At 37.0% G+C, this 24,444-nt stretch overlaps 1 protein-coding gene across 1 annotated transcript in view; it reads right to left on the bottom strand.

The window, feature by feature from the left end:
- Positions 1-24,444, bottom strand: part of C12H8orf34 (chromosome 12 C8orf34 homolog) — a 322,609-nt gene that overhangs the window by 136,395 nt on the left and 161,770 nt on the right. Inside the window, exon 8 of the mRNA XM_048358631.1 lies at positions 7,736-7,871. Coding sequence (XP_048214588.1) covers positions 7,736-7,871 — 136 coding nt within the window. The remainder of the gene's footprint in view (positions 1-7,735; positions 7,872-24,444) is intronic.

Below are 24,444 nucleotides of genomic sequence, written 5' to 3'. Positions count from 1 at the left end.
TTTCGGCTCTCCGCCCCCATTTTTGTGCCTTATTGATGGTAAGCATGAAGGAATCCAAACACTTGCACCATCAAAAGCAACAGTCATCTTACCACCCGGAATGCCTGGCATGAGTTCACAAAAACAAGGTGGAACTCCTAAGAATGGCTGTAGGTAGTCAGAATAAATGGGTGGTCTTTCTAGAACAAATGGCTTATAAGCTTCACTGAAACTGTAATTTGGTACCTTGGTATCAGCATTTTTCTCTGCTAATTATGGGCATCTTCACTATGATATTAAAATGAAAGTTCAAGGCCGTTAATGGAGAATTTGAAAGGAAGAGTCAAACTTTTGAAAGCCACTATTTCTTTCAACCAAGTTTTGCTAGTAATTACTGATAATTGGCATTGTGGACACGCCAACTACTTTTCAGTGGATGTTACTTAGCGCAACATTTAAGAATCTGTTGCTGTATTGGTAGAGTGTTTTGAAAGTCAAGCCAAGAAGACAACAATGACTATATTAAAAATCTTCCTTAAGCTGGAACCAATGGCTCACACCTATAATCTTAGCTACTCAAGAGTAATTGATTTGAGGATCGCAATTCAAAGCCAGCCTGGGCAGGAAAATCCGTGTGACTCTTACCTCTAACTACCAAAAAAGCGCAAAATGGAGCTGTGTCTCAAGTGCCAGGGCAGCACTAGCCTTGAACAACACACAGACACACCGACGACACACAGGCCCTAAATTCAAACCTCGGGACCAGTATCAACAAACAAACAAAAAGGCTACCTCAAACCAACTAATATCACTGATGAGAAGGACACAACTATAGCTTACATATACAATATTCTAATTACTAGACATTGTTTTATAATGGCTTCTTTCCCTTATGATCTCATGGGAGGGGAGAAATGAGATATTTGGGATTCGAATCCTTATGCATCTTGCCGTTCATTTACTTATACGTAGCTATGAATTCTTTCACTTGCTAACCAACGCCTTCTCTTTCTTTCAACCACACAAATCACAGCTAGGTCCACACCAAAAGACAATCATTAAAAGGCACAAGGGTGCCACTGCCCTACGGTAATTCCCAGCCTGAACACACAGGCCAATGTCACTTTATGCTTTTCTAAAAATGTTTGAAGTATGTGGGAAAACTAATATATTTTCCCCTTGTGTAATTTAGTTAATAAATGAACATTACACATTCTGATGTTTGTGTTTTTTGAATTGGTTGTAAGGCTTGAACTCAAGGCCTAGGCACACTCCCTTCACTTTTGTGCTCTACCACTCAAACCACACATCCACCTTCCCACTCCTGGGTGCTATTTTGGAGATAAATATCTCACCAACTTTACTGTCCAGGTGGCTTTGAACCATGATCATCAATTCTGAGCCTCCTAAGTAGTTAGAATTACAGGTATAAGCCACCAACGGTCAGAAACGTTTGGGTGTTTTAACCACTGTGTTGCGCATAAAACATTAGGGAACCATGTCATGTAGGCTAAATTTAATTCTTTTCTTCTCTAGATGTTGAAAACATATCCATTCGGTAGCTGTGTGTCTCTCTAGTCCCTCAATGGATAGCAGGAGAATTTCTAGCCTCATGGTTCATCATGACTTCTAGCTGGATTCACTCTGCACGGATATATTTTAAGCATTCAGAATTTTAATAACTTTGTTTATATGCCCTGAACTAGGAGGGCTTCTCAATGGGGTATTTCTAGTTGTAGTCTTCTGAGAAATTTCCAGTGTTTTTCATAAATGTTTTGTTGATTTACATTTTCATCCGCAGCGGGACACAGGATTTCCAGTCCTCCGCACGATCACCAGCAGTCATTATCTTTATCTTCACAGCTATTCTAACAAGTGTGAAATGATATCTCACTATGGCTTGACGTTGCATTTCCGTGATGGTTAGTGTGGTAAGCATTTTCCTGTAGTATATCTTAGGACAATTTGCAGGCATGTCTTTGCTCATTTTGGAATTAATTGATTTATTGGTGTTGCATTGTTTGAGCATCTTTTGTAGTTTGGCTATTAGTCCCTTGTCAAAGCATGGTTTACAAATATTGTTTTCTAAGCCATCAACTATGCCTTGGCTCTAAATCTTCCTTTGCTATGTAAAAGCTTTGGAACTAAAATTGGAATGCCAAAAATATATCTGTAGTCATATGTCACTGTAGCTGCTAAGATATGGAAACCACCTGGTTATTCAGCATCAGATGAAAGGATGAGAAATATGTATAAAGGTTTTGTGTGTGTGTGTGTGTGTTATAGTCACCATTTGAAAAGAAGAAAGTCCTGTCAAAAATCCTATCATTTCCACAGGGAGGAGCCCAAAGGCCATGTGCTAAGTAACACAAGCCAGGCACACACACACACACACACACACACACACACACACACACACACACAAACAAATGGTGCGTAATCTTACTTGCATGCAGATTGCTACAACTTGAACTCACTAAATAAGGGAGTAGGATGTCAGCTCCAAGAGGCTGGTGGGCTTGTACCTAGAGAAAAGGCAGAGACTAACCCAAAGCTACAAAATTCCAGTTATCCAGTAGGAATATGTTTCAGTGACTTTGCCCAAAATGCTGACTATAAAAAAACAATAACACATTGTATATTTCGGAATGACTTAAAACAATAGGTTGTGAAGTTTTTTGAACAGAGAAAAGGAGCGGAATGATTGGTAATGGACTTAGTAATTAACTTATTCATTTCACTGAAAATCATTAGTCAGAACATCACAAATATCTCATATTTATCACAAATAAATGGCATTTATCACATTATTGTAATTATTATTCACTAGTCACTAAATTTAGAATATTTCTTTTAAAAACAAAAGAGGCCTGTGGCCCTCAGCTGGGTGCTCTCATCTTACTAAGTACAATAGAGTCCTAGACATATCATACACAAAGTCAGGTACAGACAATATGACCTCTATGAGGCAGGAAAGTTGAGGCCCTTTCCTTATCTATTCGTGGGGTCCACAACAATACTCCTGAGATGAGAAAAAGGTTAATAAAAGAAAAATATAACCAATCTATTTAGTCGTATTTTTATGTGACACAGAGGACTTCAGAAATAAAGACCCAAAGACCAGGAAAAGGAACGCTGCTTCTTCTGACTTGGTTCAAAGTAGAGAAAGAGTCAGGAGAGAAGTAGAAGTCAGGAGGACAAAGCATCTGAAGTCCTCCTCTCTCCTGTAGTTCACAGTGCTCCAACACCTAATGTCATATGGTCCTCAGGGTCTGAACTGCAACAACCACACAGCCACATAAATAGGTCACACGTGTTGACCTATTGAAACCAACTGGGATCACTGATAGCCCTTCAAAGAATATTATTTGACGTTCTTTGGAGGCTCGTTGACTCTCTCAACATCTTTGTTAGGATCTTGGCTTTACACTAGTATTTCAAGACATTCATCAAGTTGGTTTTTTACATTTTAGCTTCTTAGTTCACTGGGGAAAGGATTTTAATCACATTGAAACCCCAAGGAGCAGCAAATAGATGAACAAAACCTTTTGCTATCTTATATTCATCAAAACAAAAATTTTGGAAAATGGGGAACTGATTTCTTTCTTGACCATTCAGAAGTCTTAGGCATGGCTTAGCAATACTAGGTAGTTTTGAGTGTGGAAATTAGATCTTCTTCCATTGGAAAGTTCTGGACAGTTCGAGAAGTCTACTATAGTAAAGTATATGCAGACAAACTTTGTCAAGAAATGAGTTCTATTATTCTGCAGACCTTTATTTACCAAAAATTATTTCTTCTTCCCTAAGTTGCTTCCTCTATTCTTCACTATAGAGAAGGTAGAGAGGCCCGTACATATGATTAGGATTGGGGTTTCCAATTTCCTTTCCTGTGATATCTCTGTACATATAAATTTATATACCTTTTTCCTATTTATTTGTCTGTTGCCAATTTTTTTCATAAACTCAGTTACTGAATTCTTAGATGATTGAATGTTTTTCCTCATCCATTCAGTATTTCTGTTATATTTTAGCCTTTACACAAGTTTATTTGTAAAAAAAAAATACATAACTACAGATAATTTGATTTTTTAAAATCAAACTTCATTTAATGATAATGTACATTTGTTAATAAAATGGTAGTAAAATACTGACATTTGATAGTTTAAACAAAGTACCATCCATGGGAAAATCATGTTTAGCATGTAAAATGTAATTAGAAAATTCATAGTCCATTAAAGTACATATATGTTGTTGACAGCTTTATTTCTGTTACAAATAAATGCCTGCAGTCTTCAGCCAGTGAGGATCTTGAACTCACCAGACATACTGCAGCATCAATCCTAATCCTGGGGTCTTTTAGAGAAACTTGCTACTGTGAAATTATTTCAGAATCTGGGCCCATTGTTACTAGCTGTACAGATCTTCAAAGAAGGCGAAAACATTGATCTATATGTGAAACCATAATGAATTTGTATGTTCTAAATGTTTGCATACTTCCAAAATGCATATGTTGAAACCTAGCTCCTAATTTAAACATATTAGGAGTCAGAGCTCTGTGCAAGTGTTTAGGTCAAAAGGGAAGAGCCTTCATGAGTGGAGTTAGTGCCTTTATAAAATAGAGTTCAGGAATTGGCCTACAGTTCAGCCATAGAACATACGTTTACATTGATTTCTTTCTGTGCTTAATCCCCAGTTCTGAAAGAAAATATAAGAAGAAAAAAAAAAAACAGTCCAGAGAGCTTGGTCATAACTCATCCCTTTTCATACGCCTACACACTCCACCTATTCTTGGAGGCTAGAGTAACACGACAGCCATTTTAGGATGAAGACTTCACCAGACACCAAAAGTCTGCCATTGCCTTGACTTTAGACTTCTCTGTCTCCAAACTTCAGAATAAAATGTCTGCTGGGCACTAACCCAGCAGTGTTTTAAATATTATGTATGTGGACAAACCAAAATGTGGGGCATTGCCAGAGTTCTCGTTTTTTAGCTTAGCCTGTGAGAATTTTCTACTCTGGTTTAACATGTGTAGAAGTTAGAATTGTTCCTGTCAAAGCAGTCGCTTGACATGAGCATTGCCATTGTCTGGGCATCTTACTAGAAGCCCCTCACAAAGTTCTTGCTTTGCCCGGGAGTCCTGGTGTGGGCTGGTTACTTTGATAAACATTTAACCTATTTCCAACTATCCACAAGATTGTGAACCTAAGTTCTGACTAATTTCCATGAGGACAGTAACAAGTAAGGGATAAAGCCTTGGCATCCTGGCTTCCCGGACTGCCTACATACGATGTGTGCTTGCTTACTGAACTTCCTGCCATGCTATGCCCCTCTGCAGACGAAAAACTTTCCTTGCCAGTTACTTTCAAGTTGGTGTCCTTGAGGTGACACCTCAATATCCCAAAACATTTCCAACACACTTATAATATCACAATATTTGCCTAGGCCTAGTGTTAAGCGTGAGAGACAAGGCAGTCATATCAAGGGATGTTGGAGATTTCAAGATGGAAAACGTTCATTATCACATAAATACGTTACAAAAGTAATCCACTCTAAGTAGTACTGGGAGAAAATTCTATCATAGTGAGAGACAACAACGATATCACTTTTAGATAATCTGTTCAGGAATATTGGTTTAATTAAAAAAAACTGGAATACAAATATGGAGAATGGCTTCACTAGAACAATCAGGCCTGTTGCCTTTACAAGATATTCAAGGTTTTGAAGTCCAGTGCTTTTCCCACACAGTGCAATGTACTGCATTATTTGTAACACTGTAAAAACCATACTTCAGGAAGAAGTAAAGTTGTCCAAATTCAGTTCTTGTTATTTGAGTTCATAATAAAGTTCATGGTTTCTGCCGGGAATCTCATGTCTTTTGCTACTATGAATAAAATAGCAACAGACTACAACAGACTAACATATTAAGCTGCATATACAGTTAAAAATCCTCATAGTTCTTTATAATCAATACTAGTTTTTCTTCTGTACTACAAGACGCATTGTGCTTATAAACGGACATGTTGAGCTGTAATATAATTCCCAAAAGAAGCAAATAAGATTATATAAAGCATACAATCCTCCTCCCCCAAAGTCTCTTGTCCTTTAGAAAGTACATTCCATTTTCTCCAGCAGTACAGCTGTGACCTCCCTATGATTTCAAACATCGAAAGCTCTACCTCATTGTTTTAATCAATTTGGAGCCTCTGTTTGCATCTTCAGACATTAATTGTTGCTTAACAATTAAAAAAAAAGACAGAATCTCAGACTACCATGCTTGGATTTGAAACTGTTTACTGATTGTGTTAATTTAACAAGTTGAATAAGCAACCTAATTCCCTGATGCATAAAAAGGAGGTAATAGTCGCCATTAACTCCCCCAACTATTTGAGAATTAAATGATAAAATAAAATAAAAATAAAATGTAAGATGCTTAGACCACCTTAAATGACCAGTGAGAATGCAACAAATGTCACTAATTGCAATTTGGTTGATATTTTCTTGAATGAATTCAGTTAAAGTTTAATATTCAATATAGGTTGGTGGTGATATACAATCTATCCTTGAGAAGGGGGATCATAATTCATTCCCTCAGTGTTTAGAAATAACATTATTTTGACAAGCTTTTCCTTTTCAGAACAGAAACCTCACAGCCTACTCTTCTAGAACCAAGCATCAGCCCCTCAACCTCTTGCAAATTATAAATATGCAAATATACTAGAAAGCCTAAAACATAATGTCACAAATAATCTCAACTTTTTAAAAAGCCAATTCACTGTCCCTTATCCAAGGCTATGTTTCCCAATGTTTTCACCCTGCTGTGACATTTTTCTTAGTCGTCTCAAACAATGCCCTTTGATTTTCTGTTTTAACTTTTTTAATCTGGTGACAAAATAAAAATTCCAAAGGGGGTAAAGCAATAGAGGAAAAGCTACCAAAATTTGATTTGATTTTCCTACACTTTCCCCTCTCTTTTTCCAAGCAGTTAATCCCCTCTCAAACCGTACAATAGAACAGCTAGATGTAAAGAAAGGCAGCTAAAATTGGCTAGCCAGTACATTGTTCTTGCTAATCTGGACCATTTACATAAGGGTTAGAAGGCTAGTTTTATCATTTAAACAGACTTAAAAGCCTCTTTGCAAATGAGATTTGGTTTTTACAAAAGAATGAATTCGAGCTATTTGGTCAATTTCTGCTGGACCAGCACAGCGAGCTAACTGGGCAGTACCCACTAGCAATTCCTTAGGCCATCAACAGAATATGCAAAGATTAGCCCCAGCTGCCCCAACTGAAAACCATCAAGCTGATTAAATCCTTTCCAGTAGGTGAACTGGAGAAGGCACAGGTTAAAAGGCCAACAATATTCCATCTTAACCTGTACCTGTCCTCTTTTTCTTCTCTCTCTCTCTTTTTTTTTTCTTAAATGCAGGTGTTTTAAAAGTGGCTTTGAACAGTCAGAGCCTCTTGAATCTTCCTTTGAAAGGGAACAGAAGGGCAGACAGCAAAAGAAATCCAGAGACAAGAAAAACCCAAAAGTAGTCTCAAGCTGTGCAGAGAGACAACTGAAGCTCTTTGATTCATTGTTGGTCTGAGGGCCCTGGACATGGGATTGACAGCGAAGGGAGCTGCTGGCCAGTGTCGACACACATGACAATTAGACGGGTAATGTTTCCTTAGGAGTACACTCGTGGCACCCAAGCTTTAGATGTTCAAAATCAAAGTCATGTTTATGTATACTGTAACTGTTAGATGTTTTACCTGGCACACCTTGAACAGATATTCAGGGTGACCTTGGCCTGAAGCTCAGCAGGTTGAGTAGGACGATTTGGGTTCAGTTTGCTTCCAGAAGGTACCAGGGTTGTGACTCCCTCCATTCTTAAATCATCAAGATCCTCTGCAACAACATAAACCATTTCAGAGAGAGAAAAAAAAATAAGACTAGTATAACTTAGAAGAAACTTTCCAGTAGTTTTTTTTAGACAAAACATCATTGTATATATCCCTCTGCAAAATATCTAACCATATGTAATATCTTTTCGATATTTCTAGATGCCGTTGGAGACAAACTGTACGAGATTTATGAACTCCAGAGAAGCGATCCCGTTTTCCAATCCCCACCATCGGCTCAGACACTTAGGCACTGTTCCATAATTGCCAGCTTTGTTGGTTTTTTTTTTGGTCCAAAATCAATTATATCAATTTTCCACTTGTAGTTTTCCAGCTTTCCCATCCAAAGGCTTCCAATCAAAAAATACCTGAAACTCAGTTTCTCGTGCCCATTTATTTTTCTAATACTAGGGAACACGCGGTATACTTGCATAGTCATCCCCAGAGAACCTCTTGACTTTTTCTTGTTCCTCAATCAAGACTTAAATAATCTAAATTTCCCCTGAAGTTCAGTTCATCTAAAATATAGATACCATTTACTTTTTTGTTCCAAGAACATAAATGCCTTAAAAAGGATTTCATTCACTTTTTTTCAGCACTTCTTTACTTCTTAGCAAGGAAAAAAAAATGAAATGTTAACAAAGGGATTATAATTTTGGTAAAATGAAATGATTATTTATGACATAATCTACACCAGGGAGTAAATCATCCTCTTTTGACAGACTAAAAGCTATAATATATCCTAGACCCCTTGAACAACAATTGAGAAGGATTTCGAGATTTAAATCAATATTTTACCAATGTCAAGTTTTCCCAAAAGGGTAATGGCTCTTAGTAACATAAACAGTTCTTCTGTAACCTGAAGTTCTTCCCATAGGCAACTCCAGTAAGATTGCTTTTGACTATCCATGCAGAAGTAATCTAAAAACCTTCATAATAATCATCATAATCTCATCATCTGGACCTGGTTGTAATGACTTAAACAACATAGCCACTATGTCAAAACTTGATGCTTCTCCTCAGCTAGTTGTAAGCTCCTCTCTACTACCTCCTAAGAACACACAGCATGGTTTAGCCAACAATTAGCAGCTCACATCTATGAGATACCATTAGTCATCAGGAGAAAAAGAATACGGAAGCCAAAGAAAATGTTCTAGAAGATGATTTTGCTCTTTAAGTAGCCTTCATTAAGGTCGTGTGCCTATTTAAGCTATTAAAGGATAGTTTCCCAGAGCAATTTAAAAACACAGCTATAAAATGTAAGCCTTTAGCTTGAGATTCTGAAGACAAAAGTGGTCCTAGCTTCATTCAGACAATCTTTGTTAGTTTAAGAGGCACTAGATGGTTTCAAACTGATACAAGTTAAAAAATTTTTGTTAAGTTATTTATCATGATACAAGTAAATGGCTTACTATATTAACTCAGCATGGCTAGGGAAAAGTTGTAAAGACAGGTGAGGTCATTTTTGCTTCATGTGTCAGCTGTCAATGAGATGATTCTAGGAAAATTATAAAGGTAATCATCCATCCAGGAATTAAGACTCAAGGTCTTTTGAGCCGCTTCCAGTGGATTTTATGCTGCTTCCATTCTTCAAGGGATTTGAATTTATTTTAGTGGATATATTTAGTTGTCTATTTTTATGATGGGTTGAAATATCATGCCAAAAAGCTATAGTCTTTTCAGTCTCTAAATATTTGCCCAATTTCCTATGTTATGAGCCTCTGAGATGCAAACTTTAAATCAAATAGCCAAGACATACCCTTTACAAGAAATGTAATAGAATATGATTCCACAGTCAGAAACATTCTCAACTTTATTTAATTTATAAATAAGGCATCAACAAGAATAAATAATACTAAGTGGAACAACATACTATAATAAAGATTGTGAGTTGCTTATTTATGAAATTCTCCATTTAATAGTTTGAGGTTTTGAGTAGCTGGAATTACATAAAATGAAATCGAAATTATGAATAAAAAGGAAGTCTCCTCCCCTATCTTTCTTTGTTTTATTAAAAATTATACTTTTACTATCTTTAGTAATTGTACAAAGAGGTTACAATTCAACATGTCAGTTTAGTTTATGAATATAATACATCTTGATCTATATCACCCATTTTATCATCCTCCCCCCAACTTTTCTACTTTTGTGCCATTCTTTCTTATTAAGATTGTTACATAAAAACATAATCATTTTATAACACAGAGCTCAGATCATCCCAAATAGTAACCTTACTGACTGTTAGTTATACCATTCCTCACAGAACACTCTGATAAGAACCCTTTGGGAAATTCCAGTCTGATCATATGACGGAGTGACGGAGAAAAACAAGTGAAGGTATCTCCATCTGTTTCTACATAAGAAAATGACTTTAAACAAATAGGCCTGTGTCTTAGCGTCCCTACCTCAGAGAAAAAAAGATATTATAATCACTGGAATGCAGGAGATTCCAAAGTTGTACTCAGTAACTTTGGAGGATGATGAACCACCTAGAAGAGGCTAATGAAAAAACCTTGGCTCAAACCTCATCTCATGAAAAAAACTCCTTTGTTCCTGACTTCCAATATGTTCCTACCAAATAGTACTTTTGCAGCCAGCCAGAATGTCTAGTCCTATTTTCCTTACACTAAGTTCTCATGTACTTTAAAAATAGTATTACAAATCTTATGTGTATATAAAGATACTAATTATATAGACCATGAAGGCTGGTAATTTCTTCTCAAATACAAACTCCAAAACAAAGCTCTCTTGATTATTCAGACACCTGAGGGAGTTTAAGAGGACTTTTAATTTAATTGTTTGTTTTTCTTCGCATAGTAGCCACAGTGCTGATCTACTGTAGCCTACCCAGAGTTTTAAACACTTCTTTGTAGTCAGTCTCTTCTTAGATAATTACAGTGATAATGCAACAAGATGACTGAAACGGTCTTGTGATACGATTGAGTGCAAAGACAAACGAACTGTCATCAAGCAGTAAAGAGTTAGATCTTTAGCTTTTAGCCAAACTCCTAGAAGGAAGATAGGAAATGATCAAATTAAGAAAACTGAAAAATACAATATGCAATATGCATATGAACAGAGTATAGAACATAGAAGTGAGTAAAACTGCAAGACAATGAGTAAAACATAGACAATAAAGAGTAGAACTGAGAAATGTCCACTCATTATTTCTTTCTTTACCAGTATTCATCCTTTCAAGAATAGCTCATGAGCTCTTAAAAATGATTGAGTTCTTGCAAAGCTCTAAGGATGATGCTAACACAAAGGATCCATTTTAATCCTGAGTTGATACTAATAATCTATTTTAGCTTACAAAGAACCACAATACAATACTAATATATTTCATCAGTTCCATTTCTTTAGGAACTTTATTAAAGGAACTAGGTGTCTAGGAGTAATCAAGAGAGAAAAACATAAATGTGTAAACCTAGGACAAATTTGCAGAAAAAAACAGGAGAAAAATTAAAAGAATTTCAGTAAAATTCCATGTAAGGACTTCTCCACACTGAGTAAGTCAAGGGAGAAAACACTAGAAATATACTTTTAAACACAGAAAACTTACAATGTTTGAACATCAGTGATAGTAAAGGTGTTAAAAATATGCCATTCTGGCTTACTGATCTTTCAAACTTAAAGACACTTGAAAGTAATAAGTGCAAGATCACTCAAACCATCCCATTGTTTAATTTTTTATTTTATCGTCAAAGTGATGTACAGAGGGGTTACAGTTATATACATAAGGTAGTGAGTAAGTTTCTTGTCAAACTTGTTTCTTCCTCTCTCGTTTTCTCCCACCTTCTCCTCCCCCCGCCCAAGTTGGACAGTTAGTTTATAACATATTTCTTAAAAGCAAGAGATGAAATATCAATGTGAAATATTCTTCCTCATACTAGGAAAAAAAATGCACTGTCATTGCCCTAAGAACAGACAGCTGAGACTAAGAACTACATACAGACATTGCTAAAGTGACTTCGTTATTTTAAGATTCCCTGAACAGTTTTGTTTATTCTTCAGGAGTTACTTTGTCCAATTCTGTATATACGTAATTGTTTTGGGGAAGAGTCTTCATTTCTTTATGAAGATTCTTAGGTTACTTAAAACATTCAAGAAATGTGCATGGTTTTCTCCTATTAGTCTTTATTGTGCCAAGTGAACTCCTAGCCCATAATAAATATAAGTAAACAAATAAATGGAAAAACCAAAAACACACTAAATGTATAGAGAATGAGGTACATTTCCTGCAGTATCAGAGCCCTTATTCTTCAATTTATTCTTCTCTTCCTTTTGTCTGTCTTTGTGTTCTTCCTTACTTCTTTACCTAATCAGTATCTTCCTTCTTCCCCCTTTTTAAAATTTAGATTATTTTACCCAAGTAAAATATTTCCCAAATGGGGTGCTGTAGTTATGACAGATATACTATCTTTGATCACAGTAGATACAAATGGAGTAAGGAAGGCTAGATATTTTGACAACTAGAAGCTTCTTAGAAATTATCAGGAACACTTTTCAGCAGGACCTTGTGAATATTTTGTTTTATTTTTGTCCAGTACTAGCACCTAAACTTGGAGCCTTGAGATCTCACTTGGTTTTCTTGCTCAAGGCTAGAATTCTTCTACTTGAGTCACACCTTCATTTCTTTCATAATTCTTAAGGTAACAAGGGCAGAGGAAAAAATATAACTATGCATGTCCTACTTTGACCCCTTTAAATTGAACTGTCTAATAAGTGGAAGAATATTAAGATAGACCACTATAATAAATATGATTAGCACTATGCCAGGAAAATAAAATGAGTATTTCTAGGGAAATAAATGATGTTGCTTGTGTTTCTTCTCAAAGCTAGATATTGCTTTCCCTTCACGTTTGGTCCTGTTCTACACCTCTCTGAACTACAAGGGCTAGGAGAACAAGCTCTTTTCCTAACTAGGTTCTCCACAAAGAGTTTAGGTTACATCAATGAACTGCAGTCACTTGAAGAACTGAAGAAAAGACTTTAACATTCAGTTTTCTCTAGGGGCAGTTGCACTTGACTGAGCTAAATTAAATAGATATGAAGATCATCAGATGACTACACTTTAAAAACTGCTACTACAGAAGATGGATCACATTTGGAGCAATATTGTACATTTTTCTAAATTCAGAGTTAAAATAGTCAATACACAATTGCGAGCAGCAGTTAGTGAGCACCTGAAAGTTGGTGCTAGGTAGCTTCTAACCTTTAACCCTCCAACTCTAGTATTTAATTCTCAGAGTCGAATCCTTTTCTATTTTAATATTTTAAATAAAACCTTACTAACCAATAAATTATCCAGAAGTTGGAAAAATTTGACAATGGTTGAATAGACACACACACAAGCTACGTGAGACAGGAACTCTTCAGAAGGCTAGAACACAGAGGCATGGAGGAAGTGTGTAGGACTTTGGGAAACATTATGCACTTATAGAACTGTAAGATCCATAACACTGGCAGAATGCCTGTCAGCAAGAGTGTGAGCTCAAATCATGAAAGAGGAAATGTGTTCAGTTCTGTGAAAGAAAAATGTCTCCAGTGGCTCAGGACCAGGACAATTGAAAAGAAAGAGAGAGGGAAAGGAGGGAGGGAGGGAGGGAGGGAGGAAAAAGAAAGAGAAAGACGGAAGGAAGGAAGGAAGGAAGGAAGGAAGGAAGGAAGGAAGGAAGGAAGGAAGGAAGCGAGGGAGGGAGGGGGGAGGGAGGAAAGGAAAAATTAAAAACTTATTAGCTAAGTAAACTTTTTATCAAGCCCAAATCTTTTTAGGAATATACCTTTTGAACTAGTCATTATTTTGAATAATATAGTCTCATAAAATATTCGTCACTGAAATAAGCGTATTCTGTCTGGGTGTGATGGCTTGCATTTATGATCCCAGCTAGTCAAGAACTAGCAATGAGAAGGGTCAGCACTCCAAGCCAGCCCAACCAATAGCAAGCCTCTGCACACTGTCACTTGCAGGGAGCCGGGGTGAGGACAGGGCTGTCATTTCCCAGGCGCTATCTTCAGCACCCAGCGCTACCTTCAGCACCCAGCGCTCTCTTCAGCACCCAGGGCTCCTGTCTGGGAGACAGGGGAAGCAGGGGAGGTGTTTGGAGAGGAGCTGTGGACCATCTGGCTGCAGAAAGCCGGTGCAGCTGTCACCTCCCCCGAGTTCACACGCAATGACTCTGGTGTCTAACACTCACGAGCAGTAGGAGTGCCACGGAGGACTGGCGTAGTGAACACTTTCAAGGACAGAAAAATGACAGCTTTTCTTTTCGTACCAGAAAGCCCAAGGCAGTGTGCTTCATAAAGGTTCCTATGAAATCCTGGTGCCTCTTCTAAGATACAGAAACAGAACTGAGAAAAAATGAATCAGTGCATGACCGAAGATGTGAGCACTTTATCTTCGTGCAATGGCAAATAACCAAGAACTAATCAAGCGAAGAAGTGTTTTGATTTAAGGAACTAGCAGCTGCCTGGATGAAATAATCCCAGGACTTTCATTTCATTCAAGTGTAATCCATGAAATAATTTACAGCTGTTTGAACTATACAATGTGGGAGATGAGTGAATTGTCACATCTGTTTCAAGGAACTTTATAACAAAAATTAAAAGCTTTCCAAACCTAAGTCCCTTTCCAGTGACTTGGTAATAGGTTACACAAGAATTATATGGCAATTTTTTCTCTGCATTGCAATTGGTTTGTTGATTTACATCGATAATGCCAATTTGGCCAAATGTTTTAAGCAGATGTTCTGTATTCTGAGTGAATTATCAAAAAAAGAAAGCAAAGGTTAAGAAAATAGATCAGAAATTAGAGAAATTCAAGTAATGTTTGTACGAAACATTCCTGTGATGTACGGTAGCTATATTTCCTTAAAAAGAAGAAAGGAAAAGTAAACATAATTCATTTTGCTGGACATACTCTGATTGAAAAGAGGTAAGATGTTAAGGCCATGTTTGCAATGTTGCTCTATTTTTATAATTATGCCTCAAATATGAGTTCAGCATTTTTTTTCCTCCAGCAGAATAGGACAACTTCTACTTCACAAATAATAAAGGTATTTTTAAAAAACCTTCATAAGTAATAAAAGTGGTAGATTACAAAAATTATAGGCCTCAATTTTTTTTAGATTAGTTTTAGAAATTTTAATTGGAAGAAACATTTCTTGGTTGAAGTTTCCCATTCTCGTACAGTATGCTAAAAAGTATTTAACTTTTTGACCACATAAGATAAGTAAACAAAGGAAGTGATTCAGTAAGTAATTGAGCGGAAAAGTATGTGTGTGTGTGTGTATATACATACACACATACATACAACATATATGCATATATATACCATACACATATGTCTCCATTGTTTACTGGAAGGAGAAAGAAAATTTCTGAGATATTATTTGCTAGCTACCAGTGACTATATAATTTTTTAGAATATGATCATCCAACTACATGATAAGCAGACTTTTTTGTTTTTTAATTTATTTTTTCTTTTTAATTATTTAATTTATTTATTGTCAAAATGATGTACAGAGGGGTTACAGTTTCATATGTAAGGCAGTGAATAATTTCTTATCAAACTTGTTATCACCTCCCTCGTTTTTCTCCCACCTTCCCCTCCCTCCCCCCAGTTGTACAGTTGGTCGACAGCATATTGTCTTGCAAGTATTGCTGTTGCATTGGTTTGCTTTTTACCCTTTGTCTCTCCCATTTTGATGTTTCCCCTTTCCTTCCCTAGTTCCCATAAATGTATACACAATACCCAGGGTACCAACATCAGTTACAGTGACATCAAGGGTAAAACCATGGATAACCAAACTTTTGTAATGATTTGTAGGCTGGGATTTCTTTGCTTTGAGTACAAATGAATCCCAAGACTTGTACTAATTTACACAATCATTTTAAAAGTTGTGAAGGCTCTTCTGTAAGTCAGAAAGATGAAGACATCTGGGAAGGGTTTTCATCTTCCGACCTAGATGTATATACTGGTTCGTCTAGAAAATTCCAATCCAAACACTTCTCAAAGCCTGTTTTCTACATGAGAGCCTGCCTTTTTATTTCTGAACTTTCACCTACCTGAAATTCAATAAATTGTACACCAAAAGATCAACTCCTGTTTCGTGAAGCTTTTGTCACTCTCTGAAGATTTCACAAGGAGTTTAATAATTTGTAGTGATTTATTTTTCATAAAAATAACTGATATCCCAGGCATGTAGATCAGGTCAGGGTAGTTTATATAAGCAAATTGTTCTGGTGTGACTGAAGTGACAACACGTTAAGACCAACACAGAAATGTACAGACAATATCAACAGAGCAGAATCAGGAACCAGATTTTGAAGCTGTGGTGACCAGCCATGGAGAGAAGACTTGGAAGCCGAGCATTTGAGAATATAACAGAAATGTGAGAGTGAGAAACACAAGGCAAAATGTGCAACACAAGGGTAGTGTCCAGGTAGTCATGGAAAAGCCTGGTTAATGTAACAGATCATAAGGTCAACGAGTAATTTTTGTAAAGCAGTTAATTTCTTTAAAGATGGAATCTTTATAGCTAAAAGCTCATCTTTTTAATTACCCTCTGAAAGTAAGCTTACTCAATTTTAATTCCCTTTGGATGAGTTTCTGGCTAAAAGACTCAATAAATTTCTCAATAGTTAGATTACTGTTTCTGAGAAAGTGCTTCTCCTTCTAATAATGTGGTAATGTATTGCTGGACCTATTAGAGACTATTATAAAAAATATTACTTGAGCTACTATAGGTGATATATCAAGCTTTATTTATTCTTTTGGTTCATAAAATAATTTTGAGTACTGTACGATACCTATTTTTTTATTAATCCCTACCCGCTCCTTTCTTGTTAAATAAGGCTATATGTTGAGAAGTTTCTTTATGCATTCTATGACTTTGTTGATCACTTAACCTTGACCATAAACAATTTTATTTTGTACTAGATGCAATGATATTTTGACCCAGATCAAATGTATTAATTGAGCATATTTAATGATTGTTTCAGCTTGAATTATGTTAATTAAAGAAAGAGTGTGACAAATGTTCTGCACTAATTGCTACAGTCCTAATCTTAGCAGTTGAATTGTTAATACTCTCAAGTTATTTTTAATAAGCTTCTCTCCACCTACAGTCAGAACACAAATATGCAAAACTAAATTGCTCTTAGTGGATGTCGAGTCAGGATTTAGAGTCAGTGCTTTTGTCGTTGGGCTTCAAGTGGATAGTTGACATTTATTTACATACAGCTGCTTCATATGCGCTTACTTCTCTAACATTCAATCTTTGTATTTGCTTGTGTCCCAAACTTTGATATTTCTCTACCTTCAATAAGTCTAGACTGTATGTTTCTTTTGCTTCAATTGTCCTCCGTTCCATTTCATTTGAACCTTTTTCAACTAACTGCATGTGGATTTTTAAATATTGCCCCCTTAGGTAAAAATTAAATTACTATTTGGAAAATATACATCTAAATTTTGTGCTATTAAGATTTTCAGCCCTTCATGTAACATTGCCAGTGAAACAAATTTTAACCAACTGTCCAAAAAAAGTGAAAATAAAAGAAAGACAAACTTATCATTATGCAAGTCACAGTTATTGGACTTCAAAATCCAATATAGTTAATCAAAAACATAAAATAGCATTAACTGCTATAACTATCCCTTTATTTTTCTCTCCAAACTCCCTTTATTCTGTCTCATTCTCAGCCCCTCAGGGCAAATAAAACAGAATCAAGTTGGGAGAAAAATTTAAAAGATCATGCATGGCTTGTCATTTACTCAAATTGCTCTTGATGTATTCTAGCTGTGGTTGCCAACTCGCCCCCTAACTTGCCCCTCCTGTGGGGCGCCACCGGCGAAAGCAGACGCATGACATACCTTTCCCATCACTGCGACGCAAGCCACATGCCACAGAGTGTTGCCACCATGTCTGACACATTGCAAATCCATTTTCCGTTCTATGCTGCTTTCTTAGAATCCGCACGCTGTTCTCAGCCCTTACACTTCAACATCGCCACCCAAAGTGAAATTTTACAAGACCATTCCAATTCTGTGCCATTTTCTTGGCTAGCTGCTGCAAGGGAACTGTTGCTTGATCATCTGCTAGAAGACATGGTATCCTCAGAGGACACCATTCCATGTACTACATTATATATATATATATATATATATATATATATATTTGGAGGAACAAAGGATAAACAAATGTAGCAGGTATTCCCTGGACACTTTGTTTGGGATGAACTATACAACTTGTGGGTGGGATGGGAGGGAAATCTGGGAGACAGTAAGGGAAGGGTTGACATTATCCAGAAGGAAATAAAACCTTTGCCTGACTTATGCAACTGTAACCCCCCTGTGTTTAACATTTTCAAATAAAACAATAAAAAATGAGGTATTTGGGGATAAGAAGAGCATTAAAGAAAGTATTCCTTCACTACATACAGTATGTATACACTAGTCCTAGACTCTTTCTGGGCCACGCTGAAGATGTTAATGTCCTCAGGTCTCTGTACTGGCCTCAACCTGGGAAGTTTGGCCTAGATGTTCTGCATACAGAGCACATTGTACATTCTCCTGCAACTCAAACTTCTGCTCAGCTATTTAAGAGTGGGTACCACCTGATGCCAGGGGCTCCCACTTATAATCCTAGCACGTTAGGAAGCTGAGAGGTACGAAGATCACTGCTCAGAGGCAGCCTGGGCAGGAAAATCCTCCAGGCCCTTTGTATTCAATTAATCAGCAAAAAGCTGCAAGTGGAGGTATGGCTCAAGTGGTATAGCTCCATCTCTGAAGGAAAAGCTAAGGGACTGAACCCAGGCCATGAGGTCAAGTCCCAATATTGGTACCAAAATAAAAAAAGAAAGAAAGAAAACAACCGGGGATATCCTTGATATCCTATATTCTTTTTTTTTTTTTTAATCTTTAGGGAGATGTGCAAAGGAGCTGCCATGTGCCAAGTAGTTTATGAATATAATGTATCTTGATCAGTTGTCACCCCGTCAACCTTCTCACTCGCCTTTCCGACCCATTTCTTTCCTTACTGTTTTTACACTTGGTAGTACATACGTTAAATTCTTGACTGCATTCTCCCCACCTCTCTTCTTCATGCATCCCCCTCTCCTCTTAGCCCCGCACTCCACTCTTGCAAGTACTGTTTTCCTGATGTTTATTGTTGGATGTTGACTTTGCCATTCAAAGGAATTACACTATTTGAGTTCTCTCTTGGATCTACCGTATTTCACTTTATACCTTTGTGACCACTTGCATACAACCTACCATGTTTTATAGGCTAATTCTAGCCACCACACATGAGGGAAACCATGCAAGCTTTGTTTCTCTGGGCTTGATTTACTTCAGTTAATCTAATTTTCCCCAAGCCTTTCTATTTCTTTACACATGTACTACATCATCCTTTATAAAGGAGGGGTAAAATTCTATTGTGTATATATACCGCATTTTCTTGATCTATTTGTCCATTTGAGAGACATCTGGGCTAATTGCATATGTTGACTATGGTGAATGGTGCTGCAATGAACATGGTTGTGCTGATGGCTTTAATGTAACCTATTTTGTGATATCTTCAATAAATGTCCAGGAGTGGTTCTATATTTCAGTTACTGAGGAACCACTGTACAACCATCCACAGTGGTTGAACAAGCTCACTTTCCCACCTAGAGTATTAGAATTCTGATTTGGCCACATTCATATCAGTGTTTGTTTTTGTTTGTTTTCTTGATAATGGTTATTTATTCCTTACTCTTTCACCCTTCCTTATTTCTGAAATATTTATTATCTCCTGTAATATATTACATAACTATCATTTATATTCTTCACTCATGAACTATTCCCTGCTATATTCCTGTTTATGATAACTGTCCTGAGATACATATGTTCACTACTGAGAAATTAAAAGAAAAGCGAATGAATCATTTTAACACCAAGATAGGCATGATGTAAGCATCTCCATTTTCTTTTGATAGTGCATATTACAGTAAAGGTCCTTTAGTGCTTAACTTTTGTATTTCTTCAAAACATGACAATATCCATTGGAGGAATTAAAGCTTGATTTGCCTGACTTTGGAGCTGGGATATAAGTTTAAACACCAACAATGATTTTTTTTTTCAAATCAGTAGTTACATAGAGTAATATAATATTATTTGTCTTCAGTAAACTGGAGTTTAGTTAAATAGGTTAAATATATGCTTAGTTAATTTGTTTTAATAAATTTATGTCTAGTTACTTCCATATGTAAAATATTCCGTTATCAATTTCTTAGAGGGAAACTTTCATTTGTTGACTATCTTAATGAAAAACTGAAACATCCAGTTAGAAACTCAGTACCACACAGGCCAATAATTCTTGAGGGACTGAATTCTTTCTTTTTTATATTGCCAGTTCTGTGGCTTGAACTCAAAGCCATGTGCTCTTAATCAAGACAGAGCTAGTGCTCTTCATACCTCCACTTTGGGTTTTTGCTGGTTAATTGGAGATAAGAGTTTCCCTGTTTTATTTGCCCAGGTTGGTTTTGATCTGAAATCTTAAATTCTCAGTTTCCTGTGTAGCCTAGATTACAGGCATAAGCCACTGGTGCCAGGCTGAGAAACTAAAATCTGTCAACAGTCCTGTGACTATGGAGTTTTAGAAGAGCCACGAGCTTTGACTTACACACAGGAAGTAGAGAATGGCATTAAAGCTGTACTAATTCTTAACCCACAGAGATGCTGAGATAATAAATATAGGCTGACTTAGGCTGCTGAACAGACAGTAGTGGCAGACCGCTACGAATATCAAATGTAATGTTCAAGCCATTTTTCTTTACTCCAAACTACTTAGAATAAGTTTCTCAGTGAAGTTTTGCAGAATTATTGTAGCAAGTAGTTTTACATTGAATAATCCAAATTGAAAATCAGTAAAAACTTTTCTTTCCTTCCTTCCTTCCTTCCTTCATCTATCCATCCATCTTCTACTACAAAACAGTTAAAATTCCAGACCATTTTCTTTTCAGACATTTGGCTTTTAAAATGATTCCTTAAATTATTTCCCCTGGTTTCAAAATGGCAAACAAGCTGGGGATATGGCCTAGTGGTAGAGTGCTTGTCTTGTATACATGAAGCCCTGGGTTCAATTCCCCAGCACCACATATACAGAAAATGGCCAGAAGTGGCGCTGTGGCTCAAGTGACAGAGTGCTAACCTTGAGCAAAAAGAAGCCAGGGTCAGTGCTCAGGCCTTGAGTTCTAGCCCCAGGACTGGCCAAAAAAAAAAAAAAAAAAAGGCAAACAAAATTACAAATAGAAAATCAACAAGGTGCTGTGTGAAAATGAACAAGGCCTCTGCTCAGCGGCAGAGCCATTGCCTAGCCCTGGGTCTGGCCCTGAGTCATCCCTCCCAGCACAAAACAAAGGAAAGCAAGAGGTCAATACTTACATTCAACATTTGGCTACTATATATGTGTGTGTGTGTGTGTGTGTGTGTGTGTGTGTGTGTGTGTGTGTGTATGATTATCCACAGGGTATTTTACGAAGTCTATATAATTTTTCTGTTTAAAAATTATTTACAAAGGTTTATGACAGCTGGATTATTTTTCTTTCATGTTATACTATTGGTTGAAGTTATGGTTTATTCGATGCTGAGTCTTAAATTCAAACCACAATTATAACATCACTTGGAAAACAAAATCTGATTTAGTTTATGAGTTTCAGATTCAATATATGGTTTTCATGAACTCGCCCTGGACTGAAAAGTGGGGTCACCCATGAGAGCTTCCCAGGGAAGACATACGCATGTGTTCAGACACACACATGTGCGTGCACACGCATTACGCACACGCACTCCAGAGCGCTAAAGTGCTAGGATAACTAACTGATCGGGCTTCTAAGAAGCTTTGTTTCAGTGATGCAACGGGGGAATATTTGAAATCTAGAAAATGCTTGGCTCTTTCCACAAATTACACTCGAAGGTGACTGCATCCTTTTGTCTTCAGAGACTTCAGCTTGTGGAACACAAAGCTGGTCAGCAGCAAACTCTTTATTTGTGGTGTTATTTCTTTCTACATTGAGAACTTCATTATGGTCAAAGGTAGCAAGGAAACATAACAAAATTAAGACATAATTTTAAATAGAAACACAGTGGCTCAACAGCAAATTATTGTCCATCTTGCTCACAATAAGCTGGTTATCTATTTGCTTCATTTACTAGAAATTTCTTGTCTCAGATCAGGTTGTTTTCTCAACTGCAAAGACCTCTCAAGAGCTCTTATTAATAAAAATCCATCCCCCGCTTACAGGATCAAGTCAGACACTATTCCATCTGAAGATGTTCTCATATCCTAGCTCTTAATGTTGAAACATTATCCATGGTATCTAAAACTTGAGATCATATTGCTTTGCAGCCGCATCTAAATATTTGTTCAATTATTGACTCACATAATCCATTGTTGAGAGAGGCTGCATTTGCATTGTCTCTTTACCTCATGTCCCTTAACTCTCAGAAGCTTTCAGACTATAGGATAGATCTTAATTTCACCTATGCTTGTCACAATTAGGATTTGAACTCATGTATGCAGGCTCACTCCCAGTGTGGCCATGTTCAGAAGTGGAGCTTTTATGAAGTACTTAGACCATGATGGCTATAGTTTCATTGATGGACTGCTTCCTTGATGAATTCACAGCCAAAGACACTATCAAGAGGTAGAATCTCGTTGAAGGAAGCGGGTCATTGGGTGCAAGACTTTCAAGGGTGTGTCTTGTCCCTAACTCCTTCCTGTCCCTCTCTTTTCCCATCTGTTTTCAGGCCTCCGAAGGTCAGCAGTTTCTCTCAGGCATGAGTGTACCTTGCTACTCGCCGGACAGCAATGGAGCCAGCTGACCTCGGCCTAAACCCTCTAAAATCATGAGCCCAAATAAATGTTTCCTCTTTTAATGTTGTTTTCCCCAGGTATTTACCACAGCGATAGAGAAGTTAGCTAACACATTTACTTTGAACCAAGTACTAGAAATTCATTCTTGATTAAAGGAAAATGGTTTTATTTAGACAAAGAAATGGAAAAGGGAAGAGGAGGGAAAAAAATCTAATGACTAAACAAATACATCCTGATAATGGAATTAAGGACCTCAGGTATTTATATGAGTAGCTGATTTTTGATCATCATTCTATTTCTAAAAGAGAGGGGGAGGAAAGGAGGAAGAAGGGAGAGAGTGTGAATTTAAATATTTCTCACAATTCTTTTAAGAAAATCGGCATTTATTTGGGACATTCAAGATGACAACATTATAGTAAGGTGGAAGGGTTGGTGTTCTAAACATGCAAACAGCATTAAAAACTCATGAAAATACAGTCATGATAATCTCCTTCATAAAAAATCTAGGCTATGGATAAATTTCTACCCTGTTTGGTTAATTCTAATTCTTTGCTCTACTCATTTCTGTTCTTTTTTACTCGCACTAGACCAATATCAAAATCCACTACCCTACCAATAATCTGGATCCCATTTATAATAGCCTCTGTGCCTTCAGGTATTCTGCCCTTTTCAGGAACAAACTGAAGTATTTTTATTGGCCCCATATAAGAAACATAGCTAAACACAAGCACTGCATCACGGATCTTGATTTAGTAGTTCCAATATGTTTGTAATACTTACAGGAAGAGCCATGGCATCAAAAGGTCCACTGGCACACAGGGAGTGAAACTAGCAGAAGTAGTGAGGTCAAGGGAGGAATGACATCAGCACTGGGTTCCATCTGTACTGTTCCAGAACACTGGAGCAGGGATACAGTGGGGAGTCCTCTCTGAAGCCAGGCTACTGAGATTTCCAGGTGTGATTATGCTTCCTTCTGGCTTTGAGATTTGGAGCAAGTTGTTGAAACAGCCCCAGCTTCTTTCTTGTACATGAGGAAAAGTAGTGATTTGATGACAGGATTGATATATTGATTGAGGAGTCAAAGGACAGCAGTGCAAAATAATGAGAGTACATACACCATCCGTGGATGTTGGCCGTGTTGCTACTAGTTTGGGAAGTGATGGAACCTGATTAGAGACAGTGGCCAACACAGCTGATTTCCCTGCTCCTCACATCTCTGAGGAAGGACACTGGATCACGGCTGTTTATGTACAACTGCTACAATTGCCGAGCGTAAATCAGTTCCTAAGTTACCCTACACAAGTGTGATAGCGTAAACATTTAGGAAAAGCAACAAATGTTCAACTCATCAATAAGACACTCAAGAGTGAAACCACATTAATCTGAAGTTAATATGAAAAGCAAGGTGTTTTCTTTGATTCACCGAATTTTCCTGGTACTTTCATGGTGTGAGGAGAAGTGCTTACTGTTTGTCATTTTGTGAGTGCATGCATAATTGAAGTTGGAGACTAAACTAGCGTGCATTTCCATTTCACCCTCTAATCAGAACTGTTAGCAGGCGAAATTTAATAAACAGTGAGGAGAAAAGCAATATGCCACAATCTATCTCAGAAGCAGAGGTTTCGGTAAATTAGTTGATACTGTCTTGAGTTCATGTCAACACAAGATGAAACTTTATACAACTTGAAAAGTAAAGAGCATTGTCTTTCAGCTTAATTTCAA

Source organism: Perognathus longimembris, chromosome 12, assembly GCF_023159225.1.
Source record: "Perognathus longimembris pacificus isolate PPM17 chromosome 12, ASM2315922v1, whole genome shotgun sequence".
NCBI lineage: Eukaryota > Metazoa > Chordata > Mammalia > Rodentia > Heteromyidae > Perognathus > Perognathus longimembris.
The sequence above is the reverse complement of the archived record's forward strand: the minus strand, read 5'-3'. Positions and strand labels throughout refer to the sequence as shown.